The 22140-nt window shown below is 36.8% G+C and overlaps 1 protein-coding gene across 2 annotated transcripts in view; it reads right to left on the bottom strand.

The window, feature by feature from the left end:
• Positions 1-21703, bottom strand: part of me1 (malic enzyme 1, NADP(+)-dependent, cytosolic) — a 151589-nt gene extending 129886 nt beyond the window's left edge. Inside the window, exon 1 of one of the 2 annotated variants that reach the window (XM_015355456.2) lies at positions 21304-21703. In XM_015355456.2, coding sequence (XP_015210942.2) covers positions 21304-21432 — 129 coding nt within the window. In that variant the 5' untranslated portion in view covers positions 21433-21703. The remainder of the gene's footprint in view (positions 1-21303) is intronic. The other variant, XM_006626268.3, reaches the window with a different exon arrangement.
• Between the last annotated feature and the right edge of the window lie 437 nt (positions 21704-22140).

Below are 22140 nucleotides of genomic sequence, written 5' to 3'. Positions count from 1 at the left end.
AGGACCACATGCATTATAATACATATTGACAATCTCTTGGGAAAGATCTGAGATAAGTTGCCATTTGTGAACAGGTTAGTATGAGCTGCTTTTATTGAGCCCATATATTTTTTCTAATATCATTAGGTCAGTTGCATTTCCACTAGACGTCACATTCTTTTATGCATTTGGCCATTGAAGGATAATGTATCCAAAATGTATATCCTTTTATCAAATCACCAGAAGATCTGGATGATTAAGAGGTACAGGTATATTATATTAACTTTTGGCCTAATTCATAAGCATTACATTTTTAGCATTGCTGTAGTCAAGAGTTCTCATTTTCAAAGAGGAATCAAACTACTGTAGAGTTTATTCAGGATTTTGTATAAAGAACATCACAATCTAGAAGTGTTAGGTCTTCTCTTCTTATGGGAGAGCGATTTTTGGAGTTCCTTTGACCATTGAGCTTACGGAAAAGCATAAATATTATTCTTCAATTTAAAGCCAGAAAAAGGTTTAGCAGAGTGGATACTCATTAAATTTTAATTTTATAAAAAACAACCCTAGGGTTATTTTAGTTGTTCCCATCTCATAGAAAATGAGACTTGCAATATACAGGAAATGTTTGTCAAGTAAGCACATCTGCTTGCTTTGGTGAAACATCGGAAGAAAACTTAAGCTTGTCAGCATTCGGCTACAAACAGCTGTTCCATCTGTTTTTCATTTACAGTTTGTAAATTGCCTTGGAAACAAAACCCTTTAAATCCATTACTTCCTTCAAGTGGATGTACATTGTATAGTAATTGGCTTCCCAGTCTCAACAAGACTATACCATCAATTAAGAGTTAACTTGGGCATGTCATTACCAATGTCACCACAGGTTAGTAACATTAAGGGGAAGCAGTTGTGTACTTAACCTAAACGTTAGTTTTTTCCTGTCCATTATCAGAAAGTAGCTTAAACCAGCAAGGTTTATGGCAACCCAGAAAGCAGAACACAAGGAAAGACTACGTGGTGGATGGGACTTCAGCCAATCGCTTGACAGCTAATTAACTTAGCCAGCACGTCTTAGGAAAACCTAGCATCCTGAGAAAGTGTAGAATTGAAAAATCCAAACCAAAACCAAAAGCTTCCTGGTCCAGGACCCAAGAGCCCAAAAGCAGCAATGATAAATGCCAAGTTGGCGACAAGACCTTTCAAAGGAATCTTCATTGTAAATAAACTGATGCATTGCCACAAATGATATTGGTTAATCTGTAGTGAAGACCATACACTTCATTACAAAAATGCATTACGAAACAAAAATGAAAGATTGGTGTTGATCTTGCAGTCTAAACGCTGCTCATTTCAAAAAAATTGAGCCAATACATTCATGCAAGAGCATGCTAGTTTGCTACATGTGATGGTTAAAGTTTAGGCTTTGCCCAGTGGGCTGAACCCAGTTTACCGACTTTGCTTGACAGGTTTCCTTTCCGTCAACCAAGTTGTCAGAATCCCATAACCTCGATGCAGTATTCGGTTGTGGGTTTTAGAGTGTCTTCGGTACAGTAGATGGGATATAGTCCAATGCACATCTGATAGGCTTCAAGAAACGACTTCTATTATCAAGGACTCCAGGTTAAGTGTCGGAGGATGCTGAGCCAACCCAAAAGGAATGACTAGATAAGTATATGGCACTAAGAAAGACTTTAGTGGCCTACGAAAAGGGGAGAAGTAGTGACTAATAACCAATTCATAGAATAAGCATGTCTTGCCTGATTTGGGTTATTTTCTCTGAAAGGGCAGGCAATTGTAACATGAATTAAAGGCTGCAGCTTCAACAAAGTACTCCAAAGACAGCCAGTAGCCATAGGGTTGTCAGTAAAAGGAGATTAGAGTGGATATGCAACAGGTAAAGAGACAAGTACAGCAAATGAATGTTGGAAGAAGTGAATTTATAGAGATAAAAGGAAAGAAGGAATTACCATCTAGTTGTGTGGAAGAATGGAGACTGGGTAATTACACTTCTGAATATTGTTCAGAGTAACAGAATGAGCAGTGCAAATTGAACTGGTTGCAGGTGAAACCTGGGTGAAGGAGTCATTTCGATTTCTCTTGTGTACTATAGTCATTATCAAAGATACTTTGAAGAATTGCAACAATATGGAACAGTTAAAAAAAACCTACAGAGAAATCCCAAGAGATTATTTGAATGTGTGGCTAAAGTGCCTCAAACCATTTTCTACCCTCTGCTCTAGGTCCAAAGCTTATAGATGTACGGTACCAGATAAAAACAGTTTTTTCTTGTGCACGCCAAAAAAGGTCCAGACTAGGGCTGAGCATTTGTTCAAGGCACTAGAAAACTTGTGAGCCATATGTTTAACCACACCATAAACCAGGTATTCAACACAAATACTTACACAATATTGAAAATAAGCAAGACCATAGATTCCGGCAACAAAGATTTCAGAGGGGGGAAAAAAAAAAAACACACAACTTTGCCAGACTTCTTGTCGTTTGTTTCAAAAGGGAGCTATCCTGTAGTGACCAAAATTGAGAAATAGAAAACAGGCTAATCGCAGTCCTGAATGAGCTTCACAAGAGTCCAAACTGGTACTTGCTAATGAGCTGCCTTTCACCTTTTCAGCAACAAGATTCATCAAAAACAAATTGCTCATACATGAGCAAAGGGTCAGAGAGATGCCACATTCTTTGAAAAGCTGACCAGCTGCTGGCTGCATAGACAAGCATGTGCACTTCCCCACATGCTACATGAAGCCATTACAGGTAAAATGTCCATATGACAGGTTTGTCTTTTGACCTGAACAAGACGAAACACAACCAGAAAAGAATCTGAAAGATTGCACTGTTGAGAATACATAGGTGGGACTGAAGGCATGGCTGGGTTGGGCGGGATGCTTTACATTCCCAGATCCTTTCTTTCCCTTCCTCAAGAGCCATGGAAGGAACCATTCTTTGGAGTAACAGATGGAAGGTAGGAGGTACCTGGCCTTATGGTCATGGCAGTGCCCAAGCAAGTGGGATGACCTCAGAATGGGCCATCACAGTGGCTCTCGTATATACTGTAGGTTGATTCAAGAGACAGTAGACCCAAGGTTGGACTGGTGTAGCAAACTTGGAGAAAAGATGCAGGACTGAAGACCTATGGAACTAGTATCCATATCAGCAATATTGGTGCAGCAAAACCAATAAACAGGAGCCCTAGTTCATGAAAAAGCAAATCCATACACTACCAATTACTAAATTAGGACTTTCTTAATGGCCCAATTTCACTACAACTGAAATGGCATCAAAACAGTAACATCACCAGGTCAAGCAAACTGTAACTGGATAAATAGATTGCATGTAGCCTTCATCATAAAAAAAAAAATTTCCAACTTTGTGCTAGTTGAAATTTGTCACCTCTCCATTACAATACAACTATGCAGCTGCTTACTAGACTGTGAAAGACTGCTCTGGAGATTTTCTTCTGCAGCAGAAATCCATCTAATCTTTAGTTGGTAGTCATGTATATTTTAGACCATTTGGCATTTTCTTCAAAATAAAGTCATCCTTTTGGAGGGTCACTTATGAGTTTTTTTTATACCCATGATCCATTTGCTACTTTAAGTTTATGGTCAAGTAACAGATCTAAGGAAAGACTAAACATTCAAGCATGTCAGCATTTGTTCTTAATTAAGACTATTATTTCGATTTTAGCATGGCTAAGCTCTATTTCTAGCCAAGAGAAATTAAGAATTTCTCGAGTACAAGGCAATATAGCCTTCCTCTCTAAACATGCTAAAATCAGTTTTGACTCTTGCCCTCAATGACTGAATTAAGTAATTCAGAAAGAATTTCAACTGATACACCTTCACCCTAATTTTTAATATCTGCTATTCCTCAAGCTAGTCCAAAGTATTTGTCCAATTTAATCAAGTCACCCAGCTAAGAAATATTACAAAATTCTGCAATAAATCACTAGACAGTTAAAGAAATCAAGACTTAAGAACAAATTTATTAATGTTCTCCAAAGCATGCCCTTGACTCAAACTATGATAAATGTTTTCTCTTTGTTTAGTTTTGTTACTATCCTAGGTTATAATGAACATCTTTAACTGGAGGAATTTTTTGTTTTTCCTATCGCTTCATGCAAGAGTCAACAGTTACTCTGACAACTTATGCTTTTTACTTGTCCTGTACACTTCTTAAAAAAAAAAAGTTTAGAAAGTATGAGGCAATAACATTACTTTGCTGTGGGAAAGCATTTTACTGGAATACTGCCAGCAACTCTAGGAATAGAAAAAAAAACTATTCAAAGCCATGTATCCTAAATCAGGAGTTTATTCTACACTCATTTCATTGCTTTGGATCCATGTTTAGAAGCTGATCCATACAGAAACCAAAAAGAGATGGATACAATATTATCATGTGATTTAGATATGGGGAATCCATAAAAACCTTCATCACAATATTAAAAGGTGTACAATGTCTGTTAAGAGCTTTTTTTAAAAATGTATGTAGCCAAAATGATTAAGAAGTTGTTAATGTATTGTGGGATTTTTCCCCACAATGAATTTAGCAATGTCTGTAGCAAATGCATGATCCAATAATTTTTAAAACTTTGTTCAGAGAGGGTTTGAGCTCAAAATACCAAACTAAGCTTTGCTTTAACAGTAGAAATAGTTCTTGATATCCAATGCAGTTGGTCACAGTACAAACACTAACTCCTTGATACCGATATTTATTTTTTTACTTGTTGGTACTGATGCACTGCAAACTGACCACATGGTATGTAGTGATTTTCATAAGTCTCTGTGCGCTATGTGTAAAGAGAAACTCTACAATAGGAAGAGCATGAAGAATTGAACAAAGTAGATGTCCAGTGCTCCTGCACCCCCAGCATTGGGGTAGTTGAAGAGCAAGTAGAAATCTTGACAGTAACCGCAAATGAGAGGAGAAAGGACCAGTTGTAGGTACCCTGCTGAACTGAGATTAAGGAACATTACTGGTATGAATAAAGGCCAGGGAAGGCGTAATCTACCATGCAAGAGAAGAGGAACTTCAGATATGCTTTGATATACTTGATTTAGTTTAGTCTGAGTATAATGTACAACAAAATTGTGTTCGTCATTCAGTATTTTAGGTCATGTAAATACATTTTGGATATTTTAAATAAGAAGCAGCTTAGCATTGATTAATCTGAACAGATATTCCAAAACAAGGCAGTTGACAAGTATTAACTAACAAAATGGCCACTTGATCCCCATCAGTTTAATAAAAAGACAGCCACCTGAGAAATTCCCCGGTGTGGAAAGTTCCATTTCCACATTCAGACTATTAGAACAATCCAGGAAACGTGATCCGCTGGGGACATCCACAAGTCAGAGTACAGGACTGTCCTGTGAAGCTGTACAGGGATATGATCCTCAGAAAGGTCATGACAATACAAACCGCTAAAGTCGCATTAAGTAAAAATTTTATATTGTAAAAGTGGCAAACAGATGGATATATTGACTTGGAATGTAATTATGATTATCTGGTTTGTTGTCCTGTAAGCACATTAAGTTGTAAAGTTCTAATATTTTCTAGAAAGCTAAGCAAATGCAAAAACACAAGTGGATTTTCTTCAGGTATGTTCACCAAACCGTGTAATATTTATACAGAAAAAGATACTTGAAATGACCAGTGTTTGGAGAAATAAGGCCACTATTGCCAAACTGTAGGTCTGCATCAAATTAAAGAACGCAAAGACATGTACTCAAAGTTCTTGGGAAAACTCCAGATTTTTCAATTATGCAAGGAGTCAGCAGAAACACAAACATTAGTCACTCCCACAATACTCAAAGTACTTATTATCTAGGTCAGTGCTTCCTAAACGTTTGCAAATCACAGCACATGACATCTTTATCATTTGATATGCCACAAAGTTTGTGATATAACTTCTAACTAATATTTTTCCTTTTAAAATTGGTTGTGGATTAAAGTTGTAATCCTATATGAAGTGCAAGCTTGTTTCAATGAAAAACACCATGCAAAAGTATTCAAATTCCATTGTGTGAAAATACAAGATGCATACACTTTTTAAAATTAAGGTCTGATTCTTTGTCCTCATGGTGGCATCTCATTTTCCTCCTTGCCCAGCTGCTCAGTTTGGAGGGACAGCCTGCTCCAAGTACAATGTAGCTTCCATTTCCTGAGAGTCTGTGAAAGCACAGGTTATTTGTGCTCTTCTCCTGATCTACGCTTTTAAATAACTTTATCCCCCAACTTTCATTGAAAGGTCCTTGATCTTTGCTTGACTAAGAACCCTTAAAAGATCACAGTTCACAATCTTGGAATAAGTGCCTAATATTGCACACAGAGTAAACAGAAACCCCCGTCTCATTATGATGGCTGTGCACCTAAATTTAGGTTGGTCCAACACTACTCTTAGGGGTCCCCAAGGATCTCTTTTCCCATTTCTTTCATATTCAAAATTAAATAAAATGTAGATTGTACTGTATGTATACAATTAAAAACAGCAAGCTTTACAGCAAAGTGTCGAGTCCATGCAAGTCTACAGGGCACTGTAAGCATTCATATTTGATATAACACTAGCATGAGCTACACAAAGCTATCAATACAATTTAAAACTATTGTTCCCAATTCTCCCTTATAACACACAGGAAAAGATGGTGTCCAGTATCATCAATGCTCAAAATCAAAGTTCCAGAAAAAGAAGCCCACGACTACCATTATAATTACTGTAGGTTACACTGGAGATTATGATTAACTATTCAACATTTCATAAGTACTGCATAATGAAGCAAGATTAACATCAGACTAGACAAATTTTGAAGGACCACCTGAAGAAGGCTCTACAGCCAAAACGTTGTGTTTTCTTTCTTTTTTTCCCCCAGCATGGAATAAACCTATTACTTGTTCCTTTGCAGCCTATGCATGTTGACACAGCTACCCACCTGAACTACATCAGACTAGACCTACTACCTTGGTCTTCTATATGATATACGAGCACAATCTATACAACAACATCTCCACTGCCTTGATCATAAAAAAAAACTGAGAAGTCAAGTCTTTCCATATGCAAGTTTGTGTTTACCAGCTCTGCTGATTTTCTTGTTAACTGGGCTAACTGTACAGCACATCAATACAATCTGTTCTTGCAGTTGGGCTTTCAAAGTCTCCCCACAGTTTAACAGAAAAAATATACCTCGTGAGTTGTTTGTATTACAACAAAAAGAATTATTCATGCAGCATTGTGATCCAACAACAGCAATGAATCAAACCTATCAGATGAGATGCAGCTGGGCCATAAATAGTGCTGAGTAAAGACTCTATTCTGGTAAAGGCAAAAGTGAGCGAAGGGTAGACGCTCGTCTAAAAGTTCAATATTTGTTTGCAGAACATGGAAAAAAAGTGCAATTACCACCTATGCACTGTACATCACTTCAACTATATTTACTTCCTTCTGTAACAATTAAAAGCCTCAGAAAAGGTTTGAGAAGGCATTTTTTTTAAAAAGGGAGTGAATTTTCATAGAAGTAAAATAAGTTAGAGATTTCTCCCAGGATCAGGAGAGAAGTTAAGGTCTAGCAGAAAGAAATTAGATCGAAATTGTTCATCATACCAATTAGGGGCAGATAATAGTGCCCATAGTACTCTGGCTTTGGTGTTTAAGTGTTACAAGATATGTACCTGCTACTTGAATCTATTACTATGTATAGATTTTTTGTTCATACATTGAATGATTGGTCCTTCTCAATTAAACCATTACCTTAAGTTTAATTACAGGATTAATGCATTCTGTCAGGCTTACAAAAAGCAGACAGAAGACCAAACTCACCTACTCACTGTTACCAACCCAAACGTATCAGGTGGAATATTACACAAGGTGGTGGTGAATTTGTATTCTTGTGTTATTAGTAAAAAAAAAAAGTCTTCTCCAACAAACAAATCATGCCAGAACTAACATTTTGCGCTGGTTCTAAAAAGGCTGCAGTCTGGGTGGGCCTTTACTAGGAGTTTGTAACTGGAAGATAAAGTTAAAAGAAACAGCTGTAAATACCATTTCTATTACAGATGCCAAATGTAATAACTTACTACAATTAAAAGGCAGCATTATTGTAGTACATCAAAAAGCACAGAAATTTAAATATGCATGATTACAAATGTGTTCACTTTGCTTGAGGAACTTTCAAGAACATTACATTCCAAGCCTGTTACCTGAAACTTTTTGCACTGGACTGATATTTCCAAAGGCTGGTCTAGATTGTCATTAGTAAAAAATTAGAATGTGTTATTTTGGAAATCGTTATGTTTGAGAGCTCACCTCTTCTATATAATAAGAGAAAAGTGCACCCTGGAACAGAGCCATAAATTTCAGTTTCATTAACGGAACAAAAAAAACAAAATGAGAGACTAATAAATGATAGTTAAAAAACTGATTTTAAATTCTTAATTCAAGGCAACTACATATACTCAAACCATTCTTTCTTAATATTAAGTGTGGAGAAAATAAGCACAAGCATTTGTGCTAAAACTAATCACTTACAGTAAGTAGTGGCATCTCCAATAAATAAGGAGTCCTACTGATATTTGAAGTGATAATCATTATGGGTAAGGATGGATGATATCAAAGAATTTATAATTGCCAATTGCTATAAGACAAAGGTCTTCAAGTTTTCTAGCAATTTGTACTTTTGCCGAAATGCACGGCAACTAAGGTAAACTTTGTCTAGAGCTCAGGTGCTCTAATCCAGACCCCATGACCCAACAGGTTATAAAACTGCGATGGCTGTCACAATTCTTAAATACTGTATATCAAAGGAAAGGACATTAAGTCACACATATGCAATTAAATGCCAGCATGAAAACCTTAAAGGCAGGGTTTTAAGTGACAAAATATTTCATAAGGCCTTAAAGAATCCAGATAGCTTTCTAGTTGACTAAATCAGATGCTGTATTGCAAGGTTGCTGTGGTTGTCCGCAGATTTTAAACCATGCGCCATAGCACACCCTTAAAACCACTGTGGAAAGGTGGGCAGCCAAACTTGAACTGCAAACAAGGTAATCCCAGTTGTTGGATGGACTGCCTTATTTTGAAAGTCTGCAACAATGGATATTTCCTGTATTTAAACAATAGTTAACAGGGCCTTGAGACAAGTAAATAAGGCAAATACAGATCAAACTTAATGCTAATGTTTTTCATAATTAATAATTAACTTCACTGTTAAATAATTAAGACGGCAATATCAAAAATATTCAGCAGTGTTTGGCCCATTCTTAAAGGTCTTTAATCCAGCCTCCATAGGAATGGACCCTAGTATATAGTGCATACAGGAACAGATGACAGTGGATAAAAGGGAAGCCAGGACACAGAAGGAATCATAAAACCACTGCAAGAGAAGAACAGTATCTTTTGGATTTTGTAGTTCTCTACAGCTCCAGAGCCTTACCTTGTAAATATATTTCTATAGTGCAATGGTTGTTGCATGTTAATTTATTCTATAGAAGCTTGGGCCTTATTATTACTTTATGAAGTGGTGCCATACCATGTTCTACAGTACATCAAACTCACTAATCTTTACCATTTGCTTGCCTAGAAAGCTGGTATCAAGTCCCATTTTGATGTACTTATGAATATACTGTAGAGAAAGGATCCCTCAGGGTAAGAGAGCAGATTCATCCAAAGCCAAGGCCTTTTATTTTAAGAGAATGGTTTATGCGTCTATTTTGGGTGCAATTGGAATCCATTTATCAGAGACCCAGGTGATTAAGCCCATTCCCCCCCAAGACTGCTTCGTTATACACTTATTGTAAATAACAGTGTTAGTTTTTGTAAATTAGCTGGTTTTACCTAAACTACACTATGTGGTGCCAAAAAATTAAAAAGTGAAGCATTTTACCAAACTTGAAATTACTAGCAAGAAGGTATATGGACATTGAGTTTTAACACCAGCTTTCCTTTCAGATGTCTCCAGGGCCTGTGTAGCTCATCCATTTGTGAATATCAAATGCAGTAGTTTCTCCATTGCTATTTCAATGTGCCAAGACCATAATGATTAATTATACCACAAGGACTTGCACATCTTAATAACCAGCTCACTGTTTACATGGTCCAAGATAATTGCATCCCTCTAGCTTTCTAGTACTCATCCAAGTTTTTGCTATTCTTCCAAAATTGTGTTGCTCAACTGTTGTCAAGCAGTATTAAATTGAAAGCTAGAGTGATAACAAAATGGATAATTGGCTGATTTATGTTGCTAAAAACACAGGTGTTTGGAGAATTACAAGACTTTTAGGATTCACCAAATTTCAATGCTGCTTTTTGCCAAGTTGCAGGACCAGATATATTATACCTTCAACAGAAATGACCAAAAACTGCACTTTAGCTTTATTGCACCGATATAGATAAATAAAAACAATTAATGGCAGCAGGCATCATCCAAAGTCCTATAACAGGCCCCAGTGTCTAAACATCTTACGGCTATTATGGAAAAAAATTCCAGTGAAAAAAAGAAAGAAAAAAAAAAACTTTCCTAAGGCATAGAAATCAAAGTGCAAAAGACCAATCAACATTTAGATTCTAGGTCAGATTACAGAAGTGTTGTACTCTGCATTAGCAGTATGCAAAGATTTCCTCATCTCTCAGTTTATGGAAATGTTACAGTACTGTATGTGGTTATAACAAACCATTTGGAGCGTTGGAATAGGCCATTACTCAAATGAAAATTCTTCCAAGTACACATCGGGGATTAATGGCAAGCATTTTAAAAATTTGTTTTTTTAGCTATATAAGCCCCATAAAGCTCCGTGGAATGATTTGCATGCAGAGTAGCATGAACATGTTTCCAGGCCTGGAATTATGGTAACAAGGGCATGGTGGGAGATGCAAATAGCATATTGCCAAGAAGTGGTTTATGAGACTTCAGCAAAGCAGGGCATGTGTGTTTAAGATGGAACATAAGAACCGATTAAGTATGATTAAACTGATGCTCATAGCCAAGGATGTGCTAGTGTTTTCTATCATTACTTAATACATTTTAGTTTGTGTAAGAAGAAACAGACTTAGGAATCTCACAAGATTCTTTACAACAATTGACCATTCCAGGTAATCTATAGCCTTAGGAAAACAACCGATGTGACATACTGCAGTAACTAGTCCATCTTGTGTACCAATGAAGTCTAATGGACGTATTTTTAGGGATTCTTTGTCATTAATGTGTTCAACTTTAAAAGGTTATTTTCTGTACAGCAAAATAAATGTACTTAAAAAAAACATTGATATATAGGCTTACAGCACATTTAGATTTTTTGTTCAAGTTGGCTAATCTTAAAGACAACAGACTGAGGCTACTGGATCAGACTCCTTTAAAAGGCATAATTTATTGCCCAACCAATTAATAGTCAGATGCATACATCATGCTGGTCATTCAAGCCACTGAAAGGGCCAATTTCAGAATATTTGTAAGATCTCCTTTGTATTCCACACAAGAACCACACTTAGTCCTACATACAACAAAAAACGTTTTACACTTCATTGCCACATTGGACCTCTTAAATATATGTTCTCAATACAGCCAGAATTCAATTCTGGGCACTATAAAAGTAATTTAGTAAATTGAAACCAAAAATTAAAAACCACTACAAATGTTGAGATTTAGCTAATCATTGGTTTCACCCCAGAAATAAGTGACTTTAGACCAGTAATTATGAAGATCCAAGATGAACATTACAGACAAAAAGCTCTGAATCATGGCTTCAGTGTAAATTCTTAGCAGCATGAGTAACCAAATACACAGAAGTCTGTAAGCTGAAGTAAAACAGCTATGTCTGCATCTACCTCAATAAAACATGCAAAAAAACACAGAAAACTGGTTTGCTGATCCAGTGTTCTGAAAAGCAGCTAATTGCAGGGAAGGTCGCTTCATGTTACACTGACAAGAAAAAAAAAAATATATGGCTTGCGGGAGTTCATATTTTCCCCCCACCATTAAGATCAAACTAAATAAAGCCTAGTCTGAATACTCAATATTGGTGTATCCAAGCTTTGTATCAATTTCACATCTTGACTGTACTACTCAAGGCCTTATTCAGGAACCCTTGAAGAGTACAATGTTATAGAAACATTATTAAAGGGGGTTTTTATCGTTATGGAATTCCCAGCATAAACCCATTCTTTCCTTGTTTGGAAATGCATTTGTAGAATAGGAAAATACATGCCCTAAGGTGAATGGGAATCAAAATTGTAGGAAGGAAGATTTAATTATGCTTGGGATTGATTCAGCTTTCTTTCTGTATTTGACATATCAAGGTATTTAATGGCATTTCTTATTATTAGAGGTAGAATTCCCCATGTCTAAGTCTGCAAGATGCACAGTTCTGGAATGCATAGTGTTGTACAGGTGTTATCGGGAGGTCTATTTGGGTTTCATCAGAACGGTGCTGGAGAAGAAATATGTGCCTTATTCTTTACACAATGTTCAGGATATATTTTTGCACAGCCCTGCTACAGTAGGTTGCAACAATCTTAAAAGAATACAGATGCATTTCCACCAAAAAGTGCAAATAACTCAACTTGCAGTTTTTAAAATCTTAAACACCGCAGTTCAAAACCTTTAGCTTCCATAGATCTCTGCATAGCTTTATAGCTGTGCTTTAGATTAGCAAGCTTATGTATTAAGTTTAAATCTGACCTTGTAAGTGCACAGTGACTAAACCACTTGCATCAATAAAAAAAAGACTGATTAGGAAGATTAATACTGCTTGGCAACAAGTTTGCATGGGGAGCTGACCAATCCTGACAAATAAAATGTAAGAGCTTTATAAAATCCTGGTTAATGTTTTTCCTAAAACTTTTTAAAAAGGGCACATCAGAATCAGCTTATTTTAACCATCTCAGCTTTTCTTTGTTCAGTTTTGGTACCAACACACTTTAAAGATGTCTATACTGGATATAAAAAAAATTAAATACACTAAGAAAAAAAATTTAAGACTACTCATTTCAAGTCCGCAAGATTTACAGTAATTTTAACTATTTTTAGGTAGGGAGAAATCCCACCTCTAACGAAAAACTTTTGGCATCCTATAGTATATAATGTGTGAGATAAACCACATACAGTAGTTAAACCTTTTTGTAATCACAAGAAATGTTGTATATACTGTACATTCTGTGCCTTCAAAATTGATAAAATTCCAAGATTTGATCCCAGAATTAAACAAATCTGGGAGGAAATGCATGGTACAAAGCAATAGTTTTTATTCTGCTTCTATAGGCCTGCACTTTGAAGGAGAGGAGTAATACAAAAAGCATATTCTATGCAACTTGGTTACAAGAAGTAAAAAAAAAATAAAGCTACCATGCCAGTAATTGTACAAGGCCTTTGCACATGCTCAAAATGCTGAATGATCAAAGCTCCGAAAGATCAATTTACTTTTCTAGATTTGAGAGCTTAGAAACAAATCTCCAGGCTATATTACATTGCTTAAAAACGGATGTCCACTGGGGGTATATTAATAGCTGAAGCCAACCTCCTGTAAAGTTACTTTCCAAAAGACATTTACTCTTTGAATGTCTTAATTATAATGTGATCTGCAGTGCCTGTTGGCCTCCTTAATTATGAAAGGTGTTAAACTGTTGCAATTTTGTCAAACAATATGCCTTACTCATTGAGAAGTTTTAATACCGTGCAAGTTTAAAAATACAATATGACCCATCAATAACTACTTTAGCAATACAGTACACCCATTCAACAGAATTTCTCATGCCCTCTTGAGAACTCATAAGTCAACATGCAGCTTGCACAGTGGTTTCCTCAAGGAATGTATCCTGAAATTGACACTCATTATTCACTTTACAAGCTTCAATCCCTCTGCAGTGGTGTCCGTCTTTAGGAAAAAAGACCTTAAAATATTGCAGTGGAAATTCCAAGACTGTTTACTTAAAGTTCAACATCAATTTCCTTGTAATTATGGATTCATGAAGGGGAGGGGGAGATCAATCTCAGCATTGGTTATAAATGGAACATTTTACAGCTTAAACTCTGCATCTATACATGACAGAAGCACTTATCACATGAAGTCGTTCACATATTAACCTCCCACAGCAATGCTTAAGCAAAAACAGCTGTGCTTAGATCAGAAATACCTTTTAGCAGCTTGAGTTAAAATTTGTTATATCTGGATAGTAAAATAATTTAAAAGAGGTGTATAATAACTCAGTTAAAATGTATGAAAACACCATCTTATCAGGATTTCCAGATGAATTAGCTGCTTCAACAATCTAGGGTGAAATTAAGACCAGGTAAAAAAAGAAAACAAAATCACATCATTACAACAGGAAGCTCCTCTCCCACCCCATCTTTAAGTAGTACAAGGACATGGAGGTGTGTGTGTGTGTGGGGGGGGACATGCACTGTATCTCCATCAAAAAGTAGAAATAAACAATACATCAGAAAAAGTAAAGGTAACAAAAACCAAGTGCTACATTTGATTAGTGGGCCACAGCAGCCGTCAGAAAGCAAAAGCACCTTACACTTCACCCCTCTACTCTGACTGTCAGCTGCATATTTGTTTGGCAGTGATGTATGGCGACTCTCCACCCCTCCATGAAGTTTGTTAGACTTTACAATCTATCAGTCAAGAAAAGCTCTTAACACCTCCTGCCTGGAGCCTGCCTAGGGTAGTGATTGATATGACACCCAAGGGCCACACACACCATAGGACTGCACCCTTCCAAGAGGATGCACTTGTGAGGACAGCACTCTCACATTCCGACTTGTACAGTACCTTCATTTCAGAAAACTTGAACAGAGCGCATGTAATGATTTATCATCCCTTAGTGGGTTATGGAGATTATCTCAATTGATTTCAATCCTAACTCACCACTACAGGCATTAGAGAAGAAATTTGTAAAGAGACATTAAAAGCTCAAATACTATTAGTGCCAATAGTAATTTGTATTCAACAGCATTTCTCCAGTATTTTCAACAGGGACTAAACGGAAAAGTGATGGTAAAGCCATTCTCATTTGCTTTACATGGAATTCTAAACCACAAGCTGCATGGACCGGCTTTCTATTCACAGTATCAACAGGTTTTGCAACATCATACCCAGGACAATATCCCTCTATGGGAGGTCCAAGTCTTATTGATGATGCATCACTAATTCAGTGGAATTGTGAAATGAACAGCTTTACTCGTCAGGCAAAACAGTCAGTTTAACTATACATTTACAGAATTATCCCAAAAATCCCAGTGCGTTTCTTGAAAAGAGTAGGGGTGTAACCCTGGTGTCCTGGCCAAATTTCCCATTGGCCCTTACCAATCATGGCCTCCTTATAATCCCCTTCTACGTATAAAGTGGCTTTATTACTTTATTCTCCTCACCAGTGATCGCTGATGTGGCAAGCACACTGGTGCACTATACAGTAGCTGCCGTCACATCATCCAGAAAAGCACTATGCAAGTGTAAGGAATTAGTAGTATTGTAACAGTTCAAGGGGGAGTATTGTCTTGTATGTTTTTCTCCCTCAATTAAATGCCAGACTTTAAATGTATAACCAGGAAAATATTAACTGTCCAACTTACTGTATGAGTGGATAAATATAAGTGCCTAGTTTCAGTTGTTCTACTACAACTGGAGCCTACTTCCACTAAAGAAATTGCCATGCTGACTAAAAAAAACTTCAAGTTAATTTGAAAGAACTCTTAGAACTGCTTTTGGAAAATGTTGCCAGTTACTAACGAGATGTCAATCTTTGAAGGGTTAAGAGTAAAAACATTTTCCCTTTCTGCATCTTATTGGAACAGCTTAAGGGAAACTGGGAAAAACTTTTGCGTTTTATCTGCAACTGTCAGCAGTGGAGATGTTAAAGATGAAGCCGATTGTTTCCAGTTTAAAAATGGTGACAGCTTAAAGGGTTTGTGTGACATAGAATTGAAGCCATCCTGTTCCTTTAAAAACACAGCCCTATCAGCATCAAGTGCATGTACTGTAGAATATGGGCTATACGGGTTGTAAAATGCAACCATTTTAACTCAGTCTTGTATCTTTATCCAATTAGAACAAATAATTCTGCCACAACTATCCCATAACAAAACTAGTGACAGCCAAGATACAGCTGAGACTTTTCAACTACTGAAATGTTCCAAACAAAAAAGTAGCAATATACTCCAAATCACATGTACTCTTACCTTCAAGTCTAAGTATTCTTTCAGATTTAGGCAACTTGGAGTGTCCTTTCTCGGGTCAAGATAGAAAAACTTGACAGCATCATTCAGTAGCATTGGGAACCTCCAATGTGGAATGATTAATGGGTGTTCATGTAATTGTGAGCAAAGCAGAAGTTATTGGGGGTGGGGGGTTGGGGAAGTAACTCAACTGCTAGACATTTAGTACAATTATAAAAATTAGGAAAGCTTTATAGTTTGTGTCTAAAAGAAGCCATATTCATTAAGTACAAGGCTGATGAAATACAGTGGATGATTGAGGCTTAATTTTGAGTTCTTGGTCTCCGTTCATAAAGTGAATGTATACAATTTTAAATATTTTACTCAACATTGATAGCCGTCTTTTAAGATGCTTGAAGTCATGTGTACCAAGTCCATACAGACTGTGGAAGTCAATTTCCAGATGGACAACTCATTAATGCAAGAGAAGGGACACCAGAGCCCTGAAGGAGGTAGCCAACACTTCAGGAATTGAGTTGATAGAAGCCTCTTTGTTTTGTTCTAAATGTATTGGGGGGAGGGGTGTTTACAAAGCACACCTATAATATCCTGTCTATGACAGTCCTTAAAACGTTAAGGACAAAATCTGTCTCGTGAAAAGTCAAGTAAACTTAGACCTTAAAAAACTGATATACTTACAGTATCAAAGAAAGGTCAAAATGAATGAATGAAAACACTTGGTTGTTCAGAATTTTCATGTGTACACAGCTGGTTTAAGTGAAATCTATTAGTTTGTTGTCTGAAAAAAAAAAAGCTTGGTTAAAGCTGGGGCCATGCTATAAGCTTGACACCTCTTTGGTACATTTTCAAGCCCGTTTACATAGACAATATACCATTTTTTAAATATAGGAGCACAACTGTATGTACTAGTGGAGTAAGTTTACAGTTATTTCCTACTCTCCCCTCCAATTTCCTTATTCTAGCAAAACCAAAATTGGGGACTATTGAATGAAATTTGTTGTCCCCACATTTAGGACTGCATAAATTACCTTTTACAGCAGTTTCCATACACATCAGATCCATTTGACGATTTCCCCCCCATACATTATACAGTACAGTACATTGACAAGGATACACCATCATAGTGCATAGTGGCTATGTTTACGGTAAAAAAAAGTTTAATAACCCAGAGAAAATTGATACACTGTGTAACTACATTACAAACACAATGTGGAGTAGATGCAGGCGCCGCACTCTACAATTCTGGAAGTTACAATGTTTTAACAGGATGTTGCAACAATATCCTAAAGTAACCTCCCACCCTAAAGATCGATAAATGGGTTTAAATGCAAGTCACTGTGGATAAAGAGCATTATTGAAATAAAAGGAAAATAAGGATTCAATAGGAACACGAATATAGGCAAAGCAGGCTCACAACAGTAGCGACTACAAACGGAACCAATAGTAAAAAAATCAAGCCGTAATCAACATCGAACAATGGTAAATGATTTGAAGTAATTTTAAAATTAGGTACAGAATTCCCTAAATAAATCATGTAATTGGTTTCCCTGTTGAATTATATATATATATCAACAGAATGTATGCATGAGAGTTATCAGCCAATTCGAAATAGTGGTTGTGTAGTACAGAATTGTGCAACTGTTAAAAGCCAGAATTGCAATATCTGTAACCAGCTACATACATTACATTTATGTTATGCAACATTTTGGATTTAAGTACTGCTGTAAAAACAAGATGTTAAGCAGTAAACGGATTGAATTCCAAAAGAGTAAAAAAAAAAAAAAAAAAAAAAAAAAAAAAAAGTTTTTGCCCTTTCTACACTATTCCTTTAAAAACTGACAGGCAGTCAAGAAAACGGTTGAGCCTTTGCCGATTATACACATACAAACCCTGCCAAGGACCCGACTGCTTTTAAATCCAGAAGTATGGGAAGTCAAGAGACTGCAAGATTATGTCGAAATCGCTTGATGTACAGTAGGATCAACGGGCAGCATCCACTTAGGTCCTTGTTCAGTAAGCAGTGTTCCTACGAATACCAGCTTTTCATTTCAGAGAAGCTCAGTTTCTGTAATTTTAATTGAATCTTTAAATGATCATGTTTGCCAACCACTACAGTAACTAAAACAGATTGGTTTTGGAAAATATCACACCATCATACTCTACATGTGTTTAGACATAAGACAATATACAATCACACAACAAGCTACACATTCTCTGATCAGACTATTCCAATTTCAGGTCCCATTTTGTAACCTCACGGCAGGATTGAAGGCCCTTCAAGATTAATTGGATATTGGCTGCCATGTCATCCATCAAACTTATCCAGCAGCCGGGCAGGACACTCAGGAATTTATTTAACCCATCATTATAAGCAAGTTAACACCGTAGAGCTAGCATGGCTTCTCCTACTCTGTACTTTTCACACAATAACCATTAAATGCACTGCTGTTGATCATTTCTCAACTTTTCCGATACTTGCAGAAATCCTGATTGCAATCATTTGAAACTCCTCTAGAAGTCTCGGGAGGAAGTACCCATTCATATTTGAGCAAGGTTTCTTCACAATGAGTACCCAAGACTGCAAAAATTATATATACACACAGAAAGGGTCAAGCAAGAAGGCTGACCAAGTGGTTTATTTCCAAATGAAAAGTCACACATTTTAGGTTTTTAAAACGTTTGTCCCCCACCAACAAATGTCCAGCTATTCTAACTCTTTACAGGATAAACAGGCTAGTTGATCCGCTATCCCCCCTCTTTTTATTTACTTCAAACCAAAAGCACCAATATCACACCTGTAATTGATACACATTTAACACGCAGTTTACTCATTAACTCCCACCCCCAGAACTCAGCAAACTGAATTTTTGAAAACTTCTAATCAGACATGAGATACCTTACATCTCTCAAATGGAAGAGAAATTAGAAATGAAAATGACCCCTCCCCAACTCAAAGATCAATTGTAGGTCTACATACACCAACTTACTACTACATAACTCCAATCTACTACTGCAAGACAGGGGGCCTTAAAGGCTAAAGTTGGGATGAACTTTATACAAAGAGCTCAAGGCCTGGAAATAATGCCCATCCATGCTATTCCAGGAAATATGCTTTAATTCTTCTAGAAGTATTTGCACATGATCATAAACACAGGAGGATACTTTGACTCTTATTGTAAAATGACTATTCAATTCCACCCCACCTATTTGAATAGGGGTGGATGCCAACAGCATTTTTTTTTTAAAGAGTATTAGTGCAATAGTTAACTAGTCATATTTAGGCAAGGCAAAAGGCTCATTTTTACCAAGTGTAAAATGATTAGATTTCCATAGCAACCCTTAGTAAAATAATTATCTGCACCAGTTCCAAGCTTCCTACTAGCTTGCTTTACTTGCAACAAGTTTAGCAATCACAATATATTGGCAGGACAAGCAGAAAAAGTAACAAGAATCACACACCTGGGACCATTTGTAGCAATACCCTCACTGTGAGCTATCTCCAGGTCCACTTGGGTTTCTTCTGTACTCTTTTCACCTGCCCCGTTGCTGAACACCAAGAAGTGTTCACCGTTAATGAACAGAAACCGGCCTTGCAGAAACCCATGATGTTTGCCCCAATTTCAGGAGAGACTCAAGTCTAATACAGAGCAAATAACACCCCCACCTTAATACTTTAGAATATAACCGCTTTTCTCAAAGCATTGACTCCACTGCAGAAACTATTGAGTTACAAGGTCTTGGTACAGTACATGCCAAGTCCTTCTCCTAACCCCTGACTGCAACTTGCGTTTGTACGGTCATGTGGAAGAGATGCAGGTAAGTGCCCCTTTTCGGATCATCAGTGAAGGGCCAGCACCATGGAGAGTTCTCAGTAAAAAAGGTACTAGATTTTGCTGCCTATTTAAAGGTCCCTACCTTCTACCCCGGTCCTGGAGAACCTCAATTCAACAGGTTTGAGGGAAGCCGGGTCACCCTTAAACAGGTAACTTGTAAAATTATGTGACATCTTTAAAAACATCCGAGTTACTGGATTGGAGATCTCGAGGACCAGGGTTGGAGAGTCCTCTCCCAAATTAGGCAAGGTGATAGCCATTGCAGAGTTGACAATCTTAATAACAGCAGCAACAAGACAGAACTTTCCCCCACTTAAGCACTTGAGCAATTTTGCCCGCTAAAACTTTCAGATGGTAAATCATTACTTATGTGAGTGGAATATTGTTGGGATCAAATCTTCAACGTTGGTCTCAATAGAAAAATCAGTGCAATACACAATAGGTTATGATTAACACGTTCTAAAAAAAAAAAAAACGTATCAGGTGGGTTTTGGAATTGGAGTTTAACTCCGAAAAATGAGGTGGTTGGATTCTCAAAAATCGCTTTACAGGCCAGGCGAGTGCTATCCTAACTGTTGCCCTTTGTAAGGGAGAGGGAGGGGCGTAGGAAAAAAAAAAAGTAACTGCAGGTGTCGTGGGATAAATTCAGAAATACTGAGCCCGTTGCTGCAATTGTATTTATTTTTAATAACTTGTTCAAAGTATAGTAGATGTTGGTTCATAATACAATCAACAATTGAAGATGCAATTCTTCAGGGTGAATAGACTGAAAAGCAAGAGAATGTAACTTTGTATTGCGTTTCTGCTTACAAATACAGCACTTTGGCTGCGAATTTCACCTCGCAATTAATTTGAGTACAACAACATAGAGCTTCCGATTACTGTATATAGGATGATACTTGGCTATCAAGGAGAAAAAGAATAATTCTAAAACACAGTATACTGTAGGTGGACGCAGCAAAATAAAAGCAAGGTACAATTAAGGTGCATTTTCAGAATCCATTTTATGATATTTAAGAGATTTTAAAGCTTATTTGATACAGAACTCCTTGTGCGTTAAATCCAGCATTTTAAAGAAAAAGCGCTTAGTATACAAATGCTATGTTAAACAGATTGCAAGGATGAAAGTTTATATCCCCACCACCTCCCTCCCACAAACTATGCTTTGTGGCTGTATCTAAGCGGTGATCGTTTTGATCCACATGTTTAAAAACAAATCACAACTTCGATACGTGTATAGTAACTCAATTGTATAAAAAGAAAAGCAAGTCTTAATAAAACGATTAAAATTCAAACGATTTGCAAAAAGGCGTTACCTTATTCAGGTGCGAGTTGCGTATAATTTCATAGCCCCTTTTCTTCGTATAAATGAAGGTTTTAGTATGATCTTCAGATTCCTGCGTTTCCCAACAGACAGACTCTTGCTTTACTGATCCGTGAGACATTTTTTTGTTGTTATTTTGACAGTAGTAAGAAAAATGTATCTCTTTTAATGGTTTGTAACCAGGAAGGCGCTGGTTTGTCCTAGATAAGCAGACTGGCAAAGTGATGATTGTGCAAAGAGCAACCAGATTAGCTAACTTATATACAGCTGAATGTGCAAATTGGCAATATACCGGATCAGGGGTATTAAGGTTGCTTTGTGAAATTTAACCTGTTAATAATTAACAGGAAATATATAAAGACGAATGAAGTATTAACACAATCGGTGTTTTTTTTATTTTCGATGATTATGTGATTTTAACCGTTAATTTAAAAATAATTACCCGACCGTTAAAATACGTAGAATGTTTAACCCCAATGATCTTGATAAACTTTAAAAACCAAGGTTTTTTAAAGGTCTCTAAAATATTACCTGGAGCAAAGACAGTGTCGTCCGCTCCTTTTAGTTATGCCTAAGCCCTACTTCAAGATACTGTATATGAAACTATTTCGTTTTCTCTGCGTGAAATCAGCGCAGTTACAGTAGCAATTTGAAGATGTTTTTCAAGAAACTGTATGTGGAGTTACACATACCAGCATTTATAATTATGTGTTAGGTTTTTACACTGTACAGCAGCCCCCTGATTTAGTCAATCAAACATCAACAGCTCCAGTAAGAGCTACAGTATAAAGAAATCCAGAAGATCCCAGTTTTGACTGTGACATCAATC

This window comes from Lepisosteus oculatus, chromosome 2 (assembly GCF_040954835.1).
Source record: "Lepisosteus oculatus isolate fLepOcu1 chromosome 2, fLepOcu1.hap2, whole genome shotgun sequence".
NCBI lineage: Eukaryota > Metazoa > Chordata > Actinopteri > Semionotiformes > Lepisosteidae > Lepisosteus > Lepisosteus oculatus.
The sequence above is the reverse complement of the archived record's forward strand: the minus strand, read 5'-3'. Positions and strand labels throughout refer to the sequence as shown.